Source organism: Schistocerca americana, chromosome 7 (genome assembly GCF_021461395.2).
Source record: "Schistocerca americana isolate TAMUIC-IGC-003095 chromosome 7, iqSchAmer2.1, whole genome shotgun sequence".
Classification (NCBI taxonomy): domain Eukaryota; kingdom Metazoa; phylum Arthropoda; class Insecta; order Orthoptera; family Acrididae; genus Schistocerca; species Schistocerca americana.
The window spans coordinates 393843980-393862327 of NC_060125.1; the positions used below are offsets into that span (position 1 = coordinate 393843980).

General features: G+C 38.1%; 1 protein-coding gene across 1 annotated transcript in view; it reads left to right on the plus strand.

Moving 5' to 3' along the window:
• The window catches only part of LOC124621816 (probable E3 ubiquitin-protein ligase HERC1), a 766600-nt gene that overhangs the window by 502740 nt on the left and 245512 nt on the right, over positions 1–18348 (plus strand). Inside the window, exons 47-48 of the mRNA XM_047147255.1 lie at positions 8162–8477; positions 18055–18184. Coding sequence (XP_047003211.1) covers positions 8162–8477; positions 18055–18184 — 446 coding nt within the window. The remainder of the gene's footprint in view (positions 1–8161; positions 8478–18054; positions 18185–18348) is intronic.

The window sequence follows — 18348 nt, forward strand, 5'->3', positions numbered from 1 at the left end:
TACATATGACCAGAATCTATTTCAATTTTCTGCCAGATTTTTAGACAGTTTTGTTGTGGAACCGTTGAAAGGTTCTCTCTTTGAAGTATGTGTAAAATTTTGCACTTCTGAAAAATATCACCAATCTTACAGATTTTGTGTTCCTTTAAATTTGGCATGCCTGTTTCATTGAATCTGCAACAGTGTTCTGACCTGTTTTGTGTACCATGGGGGATCACCTCTATCATTTGTTGATGTATTTTGTATAAGTCTCTCAGTTTTTATATATATATATATATATATATATATATATATATATATATATATATATATATATATATATAAAAAATGGAAGGAAACATTCCACGTGGGAAAAATTATATAAGACCAAAATTATATAAGACCAAGTCTTTAAATATGTCTGCTTGTGTCTGTATGTGTGGATGGATATGTACGTGTGTATACCTGTCCTTTTTTCCCCCTAAGGTGAGTCTTTCCGCTCCCGGGATTGGAATGACTCCTTACCCTCTCCCTTAAAACCCACTTCCTTTCGTCTTCCCCTCTCCTTCCCTCTTTCCTGATGAGGCAACAGTCTGTTGCGAAAGCTTGAATTTTGTGTGTATGTTTGTGTTTGTTTGTGTGTCTATCGACCTGCCAGCGCTTTTGTTCGGTAAGTCACCTCTTCTTTGTTTTTTTAATATATATATATATATATATATATATATATATATATATATATATAAAAAATGTGTGTGTGTGTGTGTGTGTGTGTGTGTGTGTGTGTGTGTTTTGCTCATCTCCTCCTGAGCTACTGGACCAATTTCAACAGCCATCACTGTCAGGGTAAGAACCACATATGTATCATGGTTCAGGAGATATGACGACATAAACAATGAAATGCATGAAAAACTGCTGCACCATGTATGACATTTAATTTTATTACTTCTGTGCTACAAACACTGTTCATAATAAATTTCGCAGGCAGTATCCACATAAGCTAAATGCTCCTACGAGACTGTATCATGGTACCATACAAGTTTATGAGATATGACATCAAAAACACTGGGATGTGTAAAAAATTGGTGCATTGTGCATGAATTTTAAATTTATTTCATCTTTGCTACTAACTCTATGCACAACACATTTTGTAGACAGTAACCACATGTGCTGCTGAATGTAACTACACAAATATATTGTTGTACGACACATAGTTAAAGAGATATGACATCATAAATGGAGGTACCTGATAAAGTGCTGCACCATGCTCAAAGTTTCAACACATTTGTTCTTTTACTATTCAGAACTCCTACAGTCAAGTTAAACAGAAATCCCTGACACCTGGCAGTGTTTTTGACAACTTTCATGTGTGAAGCACAAACAGCTGTAGGCAAAAATAGTCATCATCTATAGACTACGAAGAGACATTGCCACAGATATGTTTACAAAACTGCATTGCAGACACACAAGGCAAGTGGACCCAGCGTACAGAAATGCTAATTTGGATATAGTACTGATAAATTTTTACATATTGCATATTGCATTCTATGACTGTTTATAAATTTCATAGGTGTTGTCACAAATACATGGAAATGATTTTTTTTCAATTTTATGCTAAAAACACTGTTCATTTTTTTGTTTTCATTTCTACTAGAAAATTGGCAAAATGAATGTCGAGCAATGGTGAGTTTGTCAGTTAGTATGTTTTAGTAATGGATGTACATATGTATGCATGTTTCACACCCCCTCCTAAACCACTTGACTGATTTCTATCAAACATGATACACATATCACTAACTGTCTGGAAGGAATTGCTGTGGGGGTAAGAACTACCTACCTATCAATAGAGTGGGACTGCAGGTGAAAAAGAAGTGCCTTGATGCACCAATACATAGACTTTATTTTATCCAGTATTTGAGAGTCTATGTCTATGTCTATGTCTGTCTCTACGTCTATGTGATTACTCTGCTATTCACAATAAAGTGCCTGGCAGAGGATTCAGTGAACCACCTTCAAGCTGCCTCTCTACCATTCCACTCTTGAACAGTGCGCAGGAAAAATGAGCACTTAAATTTTTCTGTGCGAACCCTGATTTCTCTTATTTTATCGTGGTGATCATTTCTCCCTGTGTAGGTGGGTGCCAACACAATGTTTTTGCAATCAGAGGAGATAACTGGCAACTGGAATTTCATGAGAAGATCCCATCACAACAAAAAACACCTTTGTTTTAATGATTGCCACTCCAGTTCACATATCGTGTCTGTGGCACTGTCTCCCCTATTTCGCGATTGTACAAAATGAACTGCCATTCCTTGAACTTTTTTGATGTCATCCATCAGTCCTACTTGATATGGATCCCACACCGCACGGCAATACTCCAGAATAGGGTGGACAAGCGTGGTGTAAGCAGTCTCTTTAGTAGACCTGTTCTAAGTGTTCTGCCAATGAAACACAGTCTTTGATTTGCCCTACCCACAACACTATCTATGCGATCGTTCCAATTTAGGTTATTTGCAATTGTAATCCCTAAGTATTTAGTTGAATTCACAGCCTTGAGGTTTGTGTGACTTATCGCGTGGTCGAAATTTAACGGATTTCTTTTAGTACTCATGTGAATAACTTCACACTTTTCTTTATTCAGTGTCAATTGCCACTTTTTGCTCCATACAGATATCTAAATATCTAAATACAGATATCTAAATCATTTTGCAATTCATTTGGGTCATCTGATGACTTTGCAAGATGCTAAATGACAGCATCATCTGCAAAATATCTAATAGGGCTACTCAGATTGTCTCCTATGTTGTTAATATAGATCAGGAATAATATAAGGCCTATAACACTTCCTTGGGGAATGTGGGATATTTCTTCTGTTTTACTCGATGACTTTCTGTCTATTACTACGAACTGTCACTTTCTGACAGGAAATCATGAATCCAGTCACACAACTGAGGTGATATTTCAAATCCACGCAATTTGGTTAATCTAAAAATATGGAATCACTTTGACACCCCATGTCGATAGCACTCATTACTTCATGAGTATAAAGAGCTAGTTGTGTTTCACAATAACAATGTTTTCTGAATCTGTGCTGACTGTGTGTCAATAAATCATTTTCTTCGATGTAATTCACAATGTTTGAACACAGTGTATGTTCCAAAACCCTACTGCAAATTGATGTTAGTGATATGAGCCTGTAATTCAGTGGATTACTCCCTTTTTGGGTATTGGTGTGACTTGTGCAATTTTCCAGTCTTTAGGTAGGGGTAGGGAACTTCCTGTGAGCGAGCAGTTGTATATAATTGCTAAATATGGAGTTATTGTATCAGCATACTTTGAAAGGAACCTGACTGGTATACTATCTGGACCAGAGGCCTTGCCTTTATTAAATGATTTAAGCTGTTTTGCTACACCAAAGATATCTACTTCTATGTTTCTCATCTTGGCAGTTGTTCTTGATTGGAATTCAGGAATATTTACTTCATCTTCTTTGGTGAAGGAGTTTCGGAAAACCATGTTTAATAACTCTGCTTTAGTGGCACTGTCATCAGTGAATTCACCATTGTTATCCCGCAGTGAAGGTATTGATTGCATCTTGCCACTGGTGTACTTTATGTATGACTAGAATCTGTTTGGGTTTTCTGCCAAATTCTGAGACAGCATTTTGTTGTGAAGATTATTAAAAGCATCTCGAATTGAGGTACGCGCTATATTTCAAACTTCTGCAAAACTTTGCCAACCTTGGCGATTTTGTGTTCTTTTAAATTTGGCATGCTTTTTTTGTTGCTTCTGCAACAGCAGTCTGACCCATTTTGTGTACCGTGGGGGATCAGTGCCATCACTTATTAATTTGTGTGGTATATATCTCTCAATGCCATCGATACTATCTCTTTGAAATCATTCCACATCTTTTCTATGCTTACGTGATCAGATTGGAAGGAGTGGAGACTATCTCTTAAAAAGGTGTCAAGAGCATTTTTACCAGCTTTTTTTTTTAAAAAAAAATAGGTGTACTTTACATTTCATTTTGATTGTTGTAGGTGTTGTGGTGTTCAGCGTAGCAGCAGCTGCCTTGTGGCTGCTAATCCCTGTATTCATCATGATACTCCTTGTCTGTCCAGGATTATTTGTTGCTAAGAGGTCAAGTATGCTTTCACAACCATTTACACTTAAAGTGGGCTCATGAACTAATTGTTCAAAATAATTTTCTGAAAAAGCATTCAGTACAATTTTGGATGATGTTTTATGCCTGCTGCCGGCTTTAAACATATAATTTTTCCCAGCATATCGAGGGTAGATTGAAGTAATCACTGACTATAATTGTATTAGTGGTGTACCTATTTGAAATGAGACTCAAGTTTTCTTTGGTAAACTACTTCTGACAGCAATAAATACCCCACCACCAACTGCATTTAATCTATCCTTTCTGAGCACTGTTAGGTTGTTTGAAAAAATTTCGGCTGAACCTATTTCCTGCTTTAGCCAGCTTTCTGTACCTGTAACTATTTGAACTTCAGGGCTTTTTATTAGGGCTTGGAGCTCTGGTTCTTTCCCAGCACAGCTACGACAATTTACAACTACAAAACCGATCATTTCTACAACTACCTTACTGTGTTGTACATGCCCCCTTTCTGTGGCTTCCCGGGTTCCTGGGTTCGATTCCCGGCAGGGTCAGGGATTTCCTCTGCCTTGTGATGACTGGGTGTTGTGTGATGTCCTTAGGTTAGTTAGGTTTAAGTAGTTCTAAGTTCTAGGGGACTGATGATCATAGCTATTAAGTCCCATAGTGCTCAGAGCCATTTGAATTTCTGTGGCTTCCTGAGACCCTCTAACCTAAAGAACCGCCCAGTCCCTTCCATACAGCTCCCACTACTCATTTAGCGACTTCCTGTATGTAGTGGACCTACTAAGCGAAACTGGGAAACCCACCACACGATGATGCAAGTCAAGGAATCTGCAGGCTACATGGTCACAGAACCGCCTGAGCTTCTGATTCAGACTCTCCACTCAGCTCTGCACCAAAGAACCACAGTTTGTTCTGTCGACAATGCTACAGATGGTGAGCTCCGCCTTAATCTCGCAAGCAAGACTGGCAGTCTTTACCATTTCCGCTAACCGTCAGAAACCAGAGAGAATCTCCTCCGATCCAAAGTGACACACATCACTAGTACTGATATGGGCCACCATTTGCAGTTGGCTGCACCCTGTACTCTTTATAGCATCCAGAAGCACCCTTTCCACATTCAGAATGACTCCCGCCAGTATGCATAAGAGGTGCACAGTGGCTTCCTTCTCCTTCTTGGCAGCCATGTTCCTAAGGGCCCCATTACGCGCCTAATGTTGGAACTCCCAACTACCAGCAAACCCACCATCTTTGAATGCCCAGACCTCGCGGATGAGAAACTTGCTATGGAACAGGGTGGGTGACTGCATCCAGCTTAGAGACTTCGTCAGCCACAGATAATGCCTAAAACAAACTGGGGAGGCCCTATGATCAGCCCCTTTGAAAGTCTTTCACTGCCTGCCAGACATGGGAATGATCTCCTACTCGACCACGGGTGAGGGATCAACCTCATTGCAGGTAGTACCTGGGGTGGCCACGGCAGTGGACACGGAATGTGCTTGACGTCCCTCACATACCTGCATCTGACCCTCCACAGTGATGCCTCTTAGCAGCAGCCTCAAGGTGTGTGACAGAAGCCAACACAGCCTGGAGCTATGAGCGAAGGGTCAACAAGTCAGCTCGCATCTCTACACAGTAATCACTCTGTAGATGGAGTGAGAGCACTTAGTGAGTGGCAACAAACTTTACACATCATTTCAAACCTTTAAGAAATTTTTTGTTGTTGACAAACCCTACAAAATGATGAAACGGAAAAAGTATATCCCTTACTTCATTTTCATTATTCACGGAGTAAAACTGCCACATGAAGCATGATATTTCAATTTAGTACTTCTTTACTACTAATTGTATTCATGACCCATTTTGCATACAGTATTCACAGATACCACCGAATCTACCAGCAAAATTATATCATCATGAAACACACAGTTCATAAGTTATCATGTCAGAAAACTGAGTTGCATGAAAAACTTTTGCTTTATGCCTGACATTTAAATTTATTACTTCTTTATTACTAGCTCTATTCAAAACACATTTTTACAAACAGTAGCCACATATACCACTGGGTGTACCTGCAAAATTATATCTGTTTTCAACACATCGTTCAGAAGTTATGATGTAAACACTGAGATGTGTGCCACATCATGCACACTGTTTAAACTTATTACTTCTTTACTACTATCTCTATTCAAAACACATTTTGCAGACAGTAACCATATATACCACCTGATGTATCCGCAAATTTATATCTTTTTATGGTACATAGTTCTGGAGATACAGTGCCATAAACATTGAGCCTCAAGAAAATGAAGCTGCAGGGCAAAATTCGCTAGAGATACAGGTGAACTATGCATACAAGCATGTGTGAAATATATTTGACATGTGCGTATGTGTGCAAAGCCACAGATAAAAAGCTGATCTTGAATTTGTAGAACAATTTCAGTCTAATTTAGTACACATATTAGTTATGATCTGGAAAGAAATACCTATTAGGGGTTGGGTGATAATGTGGTGACAGAAAGGGGGGAGGAGGAGGAAATGAAATGACAGGGAAGGGAAATGGACAGAGAGTGACGGGGAGGAGATGGAATAAAAGAGAGAGGTGAGTAAGAGATGGGCAAAGGAGAAGGAGCAGGTGGAAAGAGTAGGGAGGAGCAGATTAATGGAGAGATGGGTAGGAGGAGATGGACAAAGACGGGAGCAGGAGAAGATGGACAGAGAGAGGAGGGAAGAGGAGATGGACAGAAAATGGAAATGCGAGGAGGTAGGCAGAGAGAGGAGAAAGGACGACATGCACTAATAAGAGACTACTCTAAATAGATAACTATGCTGTGCCAGATACTCAGCCAGTTATTCTGTACAAAATCCACTAGCCTGTCTTATATTTAAAACTACTAATTAACATATGTTTACTTCATGAACAATTTATGTCATTTTCCAAGGCTTGGGCAAAAATTCTGTTGAAGTATTTTCTGTTTTGTCTCAAATGTTGAGTACCAATAATTAATTTAAGTTGAAAATCAAGACAGGACCATAAAGATGAAGCCACATTACAAACTTACAATGTATCATGGTGTTTAGTAACAAGATGTATTGTGTACTTCAATAGGTGTATCTTGTCCTGTTACTGTACAGACCTTTGAGTCTTTTTTTGCTTTTCAGACCCCACATTGATACTCCATGAAACACTGAGAGAGTGCATATTTCAAGGAATGTCAATGGGGCTCTGAAAAACTAAAGAGCAGGCTTAGTGAACATCGAGAGCCAAGTTACAATTGGCTATATATAGAGGCATTAGACCAACAACAGTTCACAGTCTGGTTGAAATCCAGGCAATGAATACACATAACAGCATAACTCACAGCACTCTGAGATGATGGCTGGGTCAGTCATCAAAATATTATGTGAAAATTGAAATATAAGCTCTACAAAATATCCAGAAATCATGCCGAGAAAACCTGATAGATCACTGTGTGTCTCGCTGCTTGTCTTGTTTGTATATTCTCTACGTATTTCCCATTTTACATTGTTTTCTTCACCTTGTTGTCCTCTTTTTCCCTATTCTTTCTTTTCTTGTCAACCTTTGTTTTTTTTTATTCTTTTATGAATCTTATAGACATCTTTTGCTCTCATTTGTTGGTCCTTACTTATGTCTGTGTTGTTCAGCTGGTTATACATATTTCATTACGAATGTTCTAAATTTTGTACTTGCTTATTTCATTCTATTGTTCATTCCGAATTCTGCAGCATATATTAGATGTTCTTCCAAGCCAGAGCTCATCATGAGTTTTAGCTTATGGTATGTGCATGAGTGTCAACTTTTTTTTTCTTGTCCACTATACCTCATTGAATGACAGAATCACCTTTTGAATCAGTTTGAAATACATGATTTCTTGCTATTTCATTTTCTATAAGTCTTATTTAGTTCCACCAGTTTTAGTGATTAAGAAATAGCAGCTTTTCTTTATTGTACTGGCTTACTATTTTTGTTTTTTATGTCGACTTGTTAAGAGAAATGTTCAACTTGTATCAGGCTGCTGAAAAGTCAATTTTATATTACAGTGGTAATTCTTGCAGTCTTCCTGCTGGCCTTGAAGCAATAGGTTTGACAGATGTGCGCAAGGTGGTGCGCCTGATGACTCTGACTGCAGCATCTCGCATTGAGTTACCTGGAAATCTTCCAGCATCTTCCACGTTTGAACCGTGGTCCGTCACGCCATGTGCTCCAGCTGTGACTACAGTGAAGCCCACTCTGCGATTTCCAGGAAATCTGTCTGGAGCAGCTGCAACATGTTTACGCTATCTTAGTTCAGCCATTGCAGCACTTGCTACTACTGATAGTGAAGCTTCTAGGCTTGTTGTCAATATGTGCACAAAGGTGAGGGGACTTTTAAATGTAATTCTGAGATTCTTGTGGCATTATATTTACCATCGTGCTGGGACCTGCTCTCACATTTGTTAATTGGTGGTACCTAGGTACTAACTAAACCATAGTATTCCTTATTTCCTTTTACCCTTTAACTGCTCTGAACGTGTTAATGTGTGCGCCCTTTGTACGTGTCCCTGTGTGCTCTGAACGTGTTTACGCGTGCCACCAGAAGGACTGGTGGCACGCGTAAACACATTCAGAGCACACGGGGACAGGCACAAAGGCATGCGCGTTAACACTTCCATAGCAATTAAAGGGTTAACAGTCACAGAATTCATTTGTTCATCCCTATATGTAATCAGTGATATCTAGTTCTTACAACAGAGTGAAATCCATTTTTGAATTGAGGAGGATTAATGTTCAAATCTATGGTTGACCAAGCTGATTTAGATTTTCACTTTATACAAATTCTGAAATAGTAAACTTGATAAAGCCCTCTCTTATTCTTTATGTCAGTGCTACATTTGTAATCTCTTTTGTGTCATCGAAACATTAAAATTTATAATGCATCTTCGTTGTGAATACTTTTTCAGAAAATAACATAAATATTGTGCAAGGTGTTCATGTGAGGTGCAGAAGAGGGAAAGTTAGCACTCTCTACTCCAGATAAAACACTGAGTATAAATTTTAAACTGTTATTGTGGCTCATACACTAATGTTCAAATACTCACATCACAAATAAAGCTAAATGATGCATTATTTCTGTATATTATGTTGATGTAAATTAGTTATGTGGTTTTTCTTCCTTGTATTGTGTTACAATAAATTAATTTGATACAAAGCACTTCAGATAAACCAATATAGTAGAAAGTGGGAGAAGTGAGGAATACATGATCTGCCAAGAAGTGTTCATTGAAATATAACCTTATCATATGTGGTATAAAGAATCATCTGTAGCACCCTTTTACACCATCATAAACCATTTTTCCATTAAACTGTAGGTACACACCCAACATTGGTCAGACTGTATCACCCATCCAAGTTCTCTAGTCACGCATGTCACCTTACTGTGCCTGAACAACAGTATAAATAAAGTAAGGGAACTTCTGGCATAATGTAAATAATTTAGGAGTAAAGGAAACAAATAGCAAAATTGCAGGAGCATAGAGTTGTTGACAGGCACACATAAAAGAGAAAGAGAAATTGCTTGATTTCAGGATATAAATCCTTCAATGCGATAGATTAGAACTTTGGGAAGGAGGGGTGGTAGGTACACAGACTAAGCACATGATAAACAGTTAGTGGAACCAGTAGAGAGGTGCAGCACGCAATAAAGGCGGTGTGGAGGGGGGGGGGGGGGGGTGAAGGGGTTAAGCCAGAGGATGGGGCAACTGTTGTGTAGAGAGCGTGGATGGTGGGTCAATGGAGCCTGAGGTCAGGAGGATTACAGGAGTGAAGGGTATGTTGCAAATATAACTCACATCTGCCTAGTTCAGAAAAGCTGAGGTTGGTGGGAAGGATCCAGATGACCTGTGTTGTAAAGCAGCCATTGAACTAGGGAATGTTGTGATCAGTTGCATGTTCTGTCACTGGTTGATCAACTTAGTTCTCAGTCACAGTTTGGTAGTAGCCATTCATTCTGGTGGACAGCTAGTTGGTTGTCACACATAAAACACTGTGCAGCGATTGCAGCAGAGTTGGTAATGACGTGGCTGCTTTCGCAGCGGCCCTGTGGTGGGATGGGCTGGAATAGGAAGTGCTGGGTGGATGGATTGGGGTAGGTCTTACTCCTGTATCTTCCTCAGTGATAAGACACGTGTGGCATGGGATTGGTATTGAAAGTGGCATAGGATTGGACCACCCTTTAGGAGGGTACAAAGGATCTTGGATTGGGTGTCCCTCATTTCCATGCTTGACAATTGATGATCAAATCCCTGGTGAAGAATATGGTTCAGTTGTTCCAGTCTAGAGTGGTACTGTGAAGTATACAGTTCAGTTGTTCCAGTCTGTGGTGATACTGGTTGATGACGGGGCAGCTTGTGGACTAGGTGTGGGAGACAGCACCTTTTCGTGAAGGCCCTCGTGAGACTTCCAGCTTCTTGGACAATGGAATCCTGTCACTGCAGTTACGCTGTCCATGATTGACCGGGCTATATGGGAGTGATGTTTTGGTGTGGAAGAGGTGACAGCCATTGAAATGGTGGTTAGTGTGTGTAGTCTGGACAGAGGTGTAGATGGAGCCATCAAAGATGTGGAGGTCAGTGTGCAGGAAGGTGGTACATTGGGGATGGGGAGAGAAGGTTGTGAGCAGTGGTGGTGGCGGCAGATTGCGTACAGGCAATGTGGCACTGCAGCACCCCCTATTTCCACTTATTATCAATAACATTTAATATAATGAGACGCTTTTCCTTTAATTTTTTCTTTATACTTGTACGATATATAATCCTTAAGTGTAGTGCCAGTAGCTATTCTCCAGTTTATAAAAGAAAGAAAATAATCTATGTATAGGAGTTAGGTGTTTGATTGTTGTGCACTGTAGGCATCGACATGCGAGGCTTTGAGGGACAGAGGACACTGTCGCTCCTGAAGTGCCCGTCCCGGTGTGCTTGTGGAAGGAAGCTTTCATTTACTCCGCATTTTTAATGCTTCAAAACAGTGTACCATATTCTTGAAGGTTTTCACCTATTCTATTTGATTCTTTTTTTTTTCAACCATCACCGTGCATTCTCAAGAAATAAGTTCTGTGACTGTAAGTGAACTTAAACAGCTTAAAATTTCACAACTCTCTCTCCATGAAAAAATTGCAATTAAGAAAAGAGGCATTTGATAGTCTAATGTCTCAGCCAGTAATCAACAACAACATGGAATATATTTGTTGCATTTAACAGTGATCAATACTGGAAGTATTACTCAAAATGCAAGAATACTTTTCTCTCAAATTCTGACTATTCCTACAGTCTTCTCAAAATCACACAATGTGTGTCCTTCTCAAGAAGCATTTGGATATCGGTGTTACACAACCTTCCTCTACAACATGGAACTTAAACATACAGACCATAAACTGAGATCACACAAATTTACAATCTTTAAAAAACTGCCTTACTAAAATTCAGACATCAAATGCATATCCAGCCATTGCAGAAGCAACATGAATCTTAAAATACTTGAATAATGATAAATTCAGGATTTGGGAGGGGCTTTTTCATTAGATTATGCCTCATATTGAAATAATTTACAACTAAATACAATCTCTATAAATAAGTGTGTTTAAAGATAATGAATAATATAACAAATGTCAAAATTGATATTTCAGAATTAAGAAACTGAAGGTACTGAGAGAATTGTTCAAAGACATTCATGGCAGAAACTTAGGTAGTGTGTAACCTTATAGGTGTTAATATAATGGGGAAATATTCCTCCACTAAACACTTACAGCTGCTAAATTTTTCAATAAGAAATGCTTCACTGATTTCAAGAATAAACATTTACATCTACATCCATGCTCTGCAAACCAATGCAAAGTGCATGGCAGAGGGTACATTCCATTGTGCAAGTTATTGATGTTTCTTCCCATTCCATTCACATATGGAGAGTGGGAAGAATGATTGTTTGAATACCTCTGTGTGTGCTGTAGTTATTCTAATCTTATCCTCACAAACTCTATATGAGCAATACATAGTGGGTTGTAGTATATTCCTGAGACATCATTTCAAGCCAGTTCTTGAAACTGTTAGGCCATGTCCTACGTAAGCAACAGAAGCGAGCGACAGTGCGCGACAACTTCAGGCGATAACAAAACACAACCGCAGGTGTAATTACGGAAGTGTCCTACATGAGCGACATCTGTGTCGCTGCCTGTGTCCCGCTGCAGCTGGCGACATTTGAATTCAAATGTGTTTGAATATTGTCGCTGCAGCATGTGTGACACAGAGCGACAGCCACGTGTCTTCTTGGCAAAGCAGTGGAGTGGATGTGATGGCAGCTATGAAATACTTAAAATCCAATTTTAAGAAAACTATTTGATGAAAATATTTGATTCTTCAGTAACCTATAGCTTCATTTAAGGCCATACATTATTGCGTATGAAATGTAACCAATATATCTAAATTTTATTTAAAGTTGAGACTGGGATGATATCTCTTTTCATTCTTGAAATATTGGTTGTTATGTCCTCAGACGGGTCGCTCGCGGCACATCCAAACCTTTCCTGCGCTTCGGGAATCAAGTGGTCGTAAAAACTGTCGTATCTCATAAAAGGTTCAGTATATCGAAATGACAAATTTTGGAACTGACAGCACACAGAAAGGACTATTTCATCATATGATTGACACTCAATATGCTTTTGTAAATGTGTGAGCAGAGAAAAAAAAAACTCCCTATAACTTACACTATGAGGTTGTGTATAAATTTTCATAGCCAAACAAAGGGAGAGAAACAGGTAAACGGGATATCAAAGTGACCAGCATGAGGTATAATTTGGCATGAAAATATTTAACTGCTTGAAAGTAATCAGGGTAATGAATGAAAACTTGATTAATAAGCTGAGGAAAAATTGAAATATTTCACAAAAAGCTGCTGTAAATGAAGTGTCAAAAATGTCATCTGTTCAAGACCTAGCTATTTTGAGCATAAAAAGATACATTGGTGGAGTAATTAAATGTCAAAAAGGCTTCCTTCCAATCAAGTATGTTAGGAACGCAAATGAGGAGTCAGTAAGATCATGCTTTCTGAATAAAACTTGAAATTCAAAGATGGAAGAAATCAGTCAAATATTTTATGAAATGATCTGTGTAAAAGAAATAAGTAGATCAGAGAAACATTCTATGTGCCTTTGTACGATGCTCGAAATCATGAACAGAAAATGAGGTGCACCAAACGTTTCCATAATATTTTTTATTTCATACTTTTAGACAAATCGTTACACAAAACGTTTGATTTTCTTTTAAAAAATTTTGTAAGCTTTACTTTAACAGACTATTTAGAGTAATTGAAACACTTGGCTTTAGCACTGACTGCTGATAAATTAAGTTCGCCTCATAAAATATCTGTAAAATTTCATGGTTCATTGTAATTTATTAGGAATTAAACGTTTGTGATATACTGGGATAAGTGTGAAGTTCAAGTTCTCTGGAGACCTTAAAAATATACTTAGCGTTGCAGTGTAAACAGTATATTAAAAACTTAGTATACAGAATCATAACTGAGTCAGTAAAAATATAAGAATGTCTGGGAATCGAACCCAGGACCTCTCCTTTAGCTGTAATTAAGAACTGTATATGCTACCCCCACACCACAGCTCGCTGGTATCAAACTGTATGTTTATGTTTGCATTTAGCGTAGTTAGTCATGTAATAGTCATTCCTCCACATTTATTGGCTGTTAAAAGTTCTTGATCATGTAAAAAAAAAAAAAAAAAAAAAAAAAAATTAATATTTAATTGATTGATGAGATAGTCAATTGCTCCTCTGCTCATTCATGTGTATTCAAAGAACTTGTCTGGTGATCTTCGTAGTTCACGACACTTATGAAATTCTCCATGGAGATTCCTCCCTTTGTAAATTTCATGCACAGCGTTCCTTTTCGCTTTATTTTCTTAAGTATGCCTAATTCTGTAGCCTTACTCTCCAGCTGCAGTATTCTACAGGTTAAGGGCGCCGTTTTATAAAAACAGCTGGTTGGCCCTCATGCAGCTATCTTGTAGTGCACAAGACACCCAAGGTTTTCGTTCGATATTACTGCTTGTCACTGGAGTGTCGCGTATTCAGGAGTCACTCGCTCCTTTTGCTCATGTAGGACACAGCCTTAGTAGACTTTCTAAGTATGGTTTACATGTATATTCAAGAGTACGCCAGTTCAGTTTCTTCAATATCACTGCAACACTCTCCCATAGGTCAAACAAACCTGTGATCATTCGTGCTGCTCTCCTCTGTATACATTCAATGTCCCCTGTTAGTCTTATTTGGTACGAATCCCACACACTTGAGCAATCTTCCAGAATGGCTCACACGAGTGATCTTTACACACAACCAAGCTTGTGTGATCTTTCCATTTCACATCCCTACAGAGCGTTACACCAAGGTATTTGTATGACTTGGCCAATTCCAACTGTGAGTCATTGGTGTTATAATCATAGGATACGTCTTTCCGTTTTGTGAAGTGCACAGTTCTACATTTGTGAACATTTGAAGCAAGTTGACATTGCCAATTTTTGCACCATTTTAAAATGTTATTAAGATCTGACTGAAAACTTATGCAGCTTGTTTCAGACAGTACTTCATTATAGGTAACTGTACCATCTGCAAAAAGTCCAAGGTTACGATTAATATTCTCTGCAAGATTATTAGTATACAACATAAACAGAAAGGGTCCCAACACACTTCTGTGGGACACATCTGAAGTTACTTCTACAGCTGACAATGACTATCCGAGGTAACATGCTGTGTCCTCCCTACCAAAAGGTCCTCAGTCCAGTCACAGATTTCACACATTACCCCATGTTATCAAACTTTCGATAATCAGCACAAGTGTGGTACTGAGTCAAATACTTTTCGAAAATTAAGAAATACTGCATCTACCTGACTGCCTTGATACCTAAGCTTCCAGTATGTCATGTGAGAGATGTGTGAGTTGCGTTTCACGTGTTTGAACCTCATTATGTCTGAGCTCAGAATATGTTCTAAGATTCTACAACAAATTTGTATCAAGGACATTGGATGGTAGTTTTATGGGTCACTTCCACTACCCTTCTTATAGATGAGTGTGACCTGTGGTTTTCTTCCAACTATTGGGCACAGTCTTTTGTTTTGGTGATCTATGATAGATTATAGTCAGAAGTGGGGCTAACTCAGCTGCATATTCAGTATAGAATCTGATAGGGATACCATCGGGCCCTGGAGCTTTGTTCAATTTGATTATTTCAGCTGTTTCTCAACACCACTGACGCTAATAGTTGTATCATTCACATTTTCAATGGTACAAGGATTAAACAGCGGAAATTCTCCAGCAGAAGAGAGATTACTGACACTGAAGCATATCCTATAACTGGCAAAGCAGGCTTGAAACTTAACTAAAAGTATTCTTTTTAGGTCTGATATTTATGAATACTAGAAATTAATTGAGCTGCTGAAATTTATCTTGGAAAATGTTCTACATGATTTTCTTAATAAAACTGTGAAAAAAATCCTCAGGTCCGTTCCCATGACTACATCATAGGCAGAATGCTGGTTTTTGATAGTAAAAAGAATAAAAGCTTTTATAAGATGGATTATGAATTTGGAAAGACTTGATGTGTTTGCAGCGATTTCAGCAAAGAAAAATATCCTGATTTATCACACAGAGATCAAGGGAAAACATTATTAATCTTTTTGCACAAATTAAAATAAGAATAGATTTCATTTTAAAATAAATAAGTCATGCTTGTCATTTTTAAATGAATCAATCATGCTTGAACTGTAGTGGTTTAGGTTGCAGTAAGTTAATCTGTGGAGTTCGATCTTTTAGGATTTTGTCAAGTATGTGTTGCCTTCTTTGTTTTTCAGCCCCTTTTTTGTGCAGTTACAGATACATGAATTGCATAGGTTTAACGTCATCTTTTGCACCTTAATGATAGCTTTATTAAGACCAAAAACGTTTTATTATAAAGCACCTTTAGAAGTTAGTTTTTTTGTCTATGTCATTCGTCCTGTTCTTCCATGTATATGTTAGGATGACAGTGGTTCTCCACAACACACAAAAATGTGAATATGTTTTGTGTTAGTGAAAGTCTTGTGTGTTAAAATATAACACACATATGTGGAAGAACAGGAAGAGTGAAGTAAACAACAAAAGAACATGACCACTGAAGATGCTTTAGAATAAAACTAAATGGATTTGGTCTTAATTAGATTTTTATTGAAATTTTAACCTATACTACTTGTATTTTATCAAGTTTCTGAATAAATTTTCATTCTTGTTTCCTTTAAAACAGTTTTAAAAGAAATACTAAAAATTTTCTGGAGCAAAGTCCCCACTGATTTTAGCTATGAGCCACCACTGGTATTGAGGTTTTGGAGAAATGAGGATTGAGTGTCTTCCAGTCGCATATGGAGTGCACGAAGAATGACTGCATAAATATGTGTACGCATGCTGTAATTAGTGTAAGCTTGTCTTAACAGTCTCTGCAAGCATGATAAATATTGGACTGAAATACATTTCCAGTTTCTTCACTTAAGACCGCTTCTTGAAACTTTGTCAGTAGATATCATGGGGGAATTGTGTGTCTTTGAGCATGCTGTAATTAGAGTAATCAAGTCTTTGAAATCTCTGCAGGGTGACAGGCAGTGTATTTCTAAATTCTACACTTAATACTGGTTCTTTAAATGTTGTAAGTAAGTTTTTGTGCAATAAGTGTCATCTGTTTTAGGGTATGTAGGTTTTTTTGTTGTTTCTTTGATTCTCTACTGTGAGTCAAACAAACCTTGTGAGCATTCATGCTACCCTTCTTTGAAAATGTTAGTGTTTTTTGATGTTGGCCCCACACACTTGGCTATTAGTTTAAAATGGATTGCACAAGTGTTGTGAAGCAGTCTCCTTTTTAGATTGTCATTATATTCCGAGTGTCCTGCAAATGAACTGAATTCTGCTACCTTCATTACACTATGATTGAGCCTTTGTGATCATTCTGTTATTTACCCCTGCAAATTGGGACATCCATGTATTTGTATGAGTTGACTGATTCCAACTGTAGCTCTGATATTGTAGTAATAGAGTACTACTTTTCTGCATTTTGTGGACTTCAGACTTTTACATTTCTGTTCATTTAAAGCAAGTTGCTGATACATGCACTGTACGTTGAGCAAGGCACAGCACTGTCATTGGTTAATGGCCAGTGACCACTGTACTGTATTTTAAGAAGTTAAATGAAAATTTCCTCAAAAAGAGCTTGATCCAAAGTGCAGGCTCTATCCATTGATCCACTTCTGATAACCCTTCCCACCTCCAAACTGCATGTACTTATGAACATGGATCAAGATAATTGTAATAAGAAGTTGTTCAAGCAACAATCACACCTTGAAGTTTATTTAGGAGAAAATACAATGACGGTTTTCCCTCGCTTGGTGCTATGGTGAATAGTATCACAGATGAGCAGTTTACTTTTCGTCTATATCACACTATGGCTAACAATCAAAAGAGCAAATTCTTTTCTTTCATCTCAAGAGCCACAACATAAAAGAACAGGTGCGCACCTCAGAACTCCAGCACATTGTATGCATGCAGTTGGCAGATGGGAATTGATATCTTTGTTGCACAGCGAGCACATACTCAACAAAATATAAAAAACTGTACTACAGGACCAGAGGTGCATGCCTCGGTAAACTCAAGGTTCTATAGGTAACTGCAGACATTTTCCATGAAGTCACTGACTGCCTTTCCACACAGTGACATAAATCTATTAACAGTTATGGCAATTACTTTTGAAATAACGAACAGCTTACTTACCTTTTTTTACCTCTGTCTCATTTTCATTTGACTACCACTTATCATTTCATTGATGTGTTAAGTGATAATATTTAATATGCATTGCCAACTGTCTTCTCTGTGTTTACAGGAACTATTAAGTGCAGCTCTTAGGAAGCAGCCACTTGGAGTTGAAATATCAGCGAATTTTGCTGTCACTCAATCTCTGGTTGGTCTCTTGTCATCAAATGGAGGTTCTTCCCTTGTTGAAAGTGTGAAAGGTTGGTTCAAAATTTAAAATATTTCAGATACATAATGTGAATCCCCTGACAAATTCAGCAAATTGAAAACAGATTTTATTTTCCCATTTCTTCTTGAAGGTTCAAGAGATTTCTCATTTTCATTCCTGTACATTGCATATTTTAAATGTGCATTTTTCTCTAGA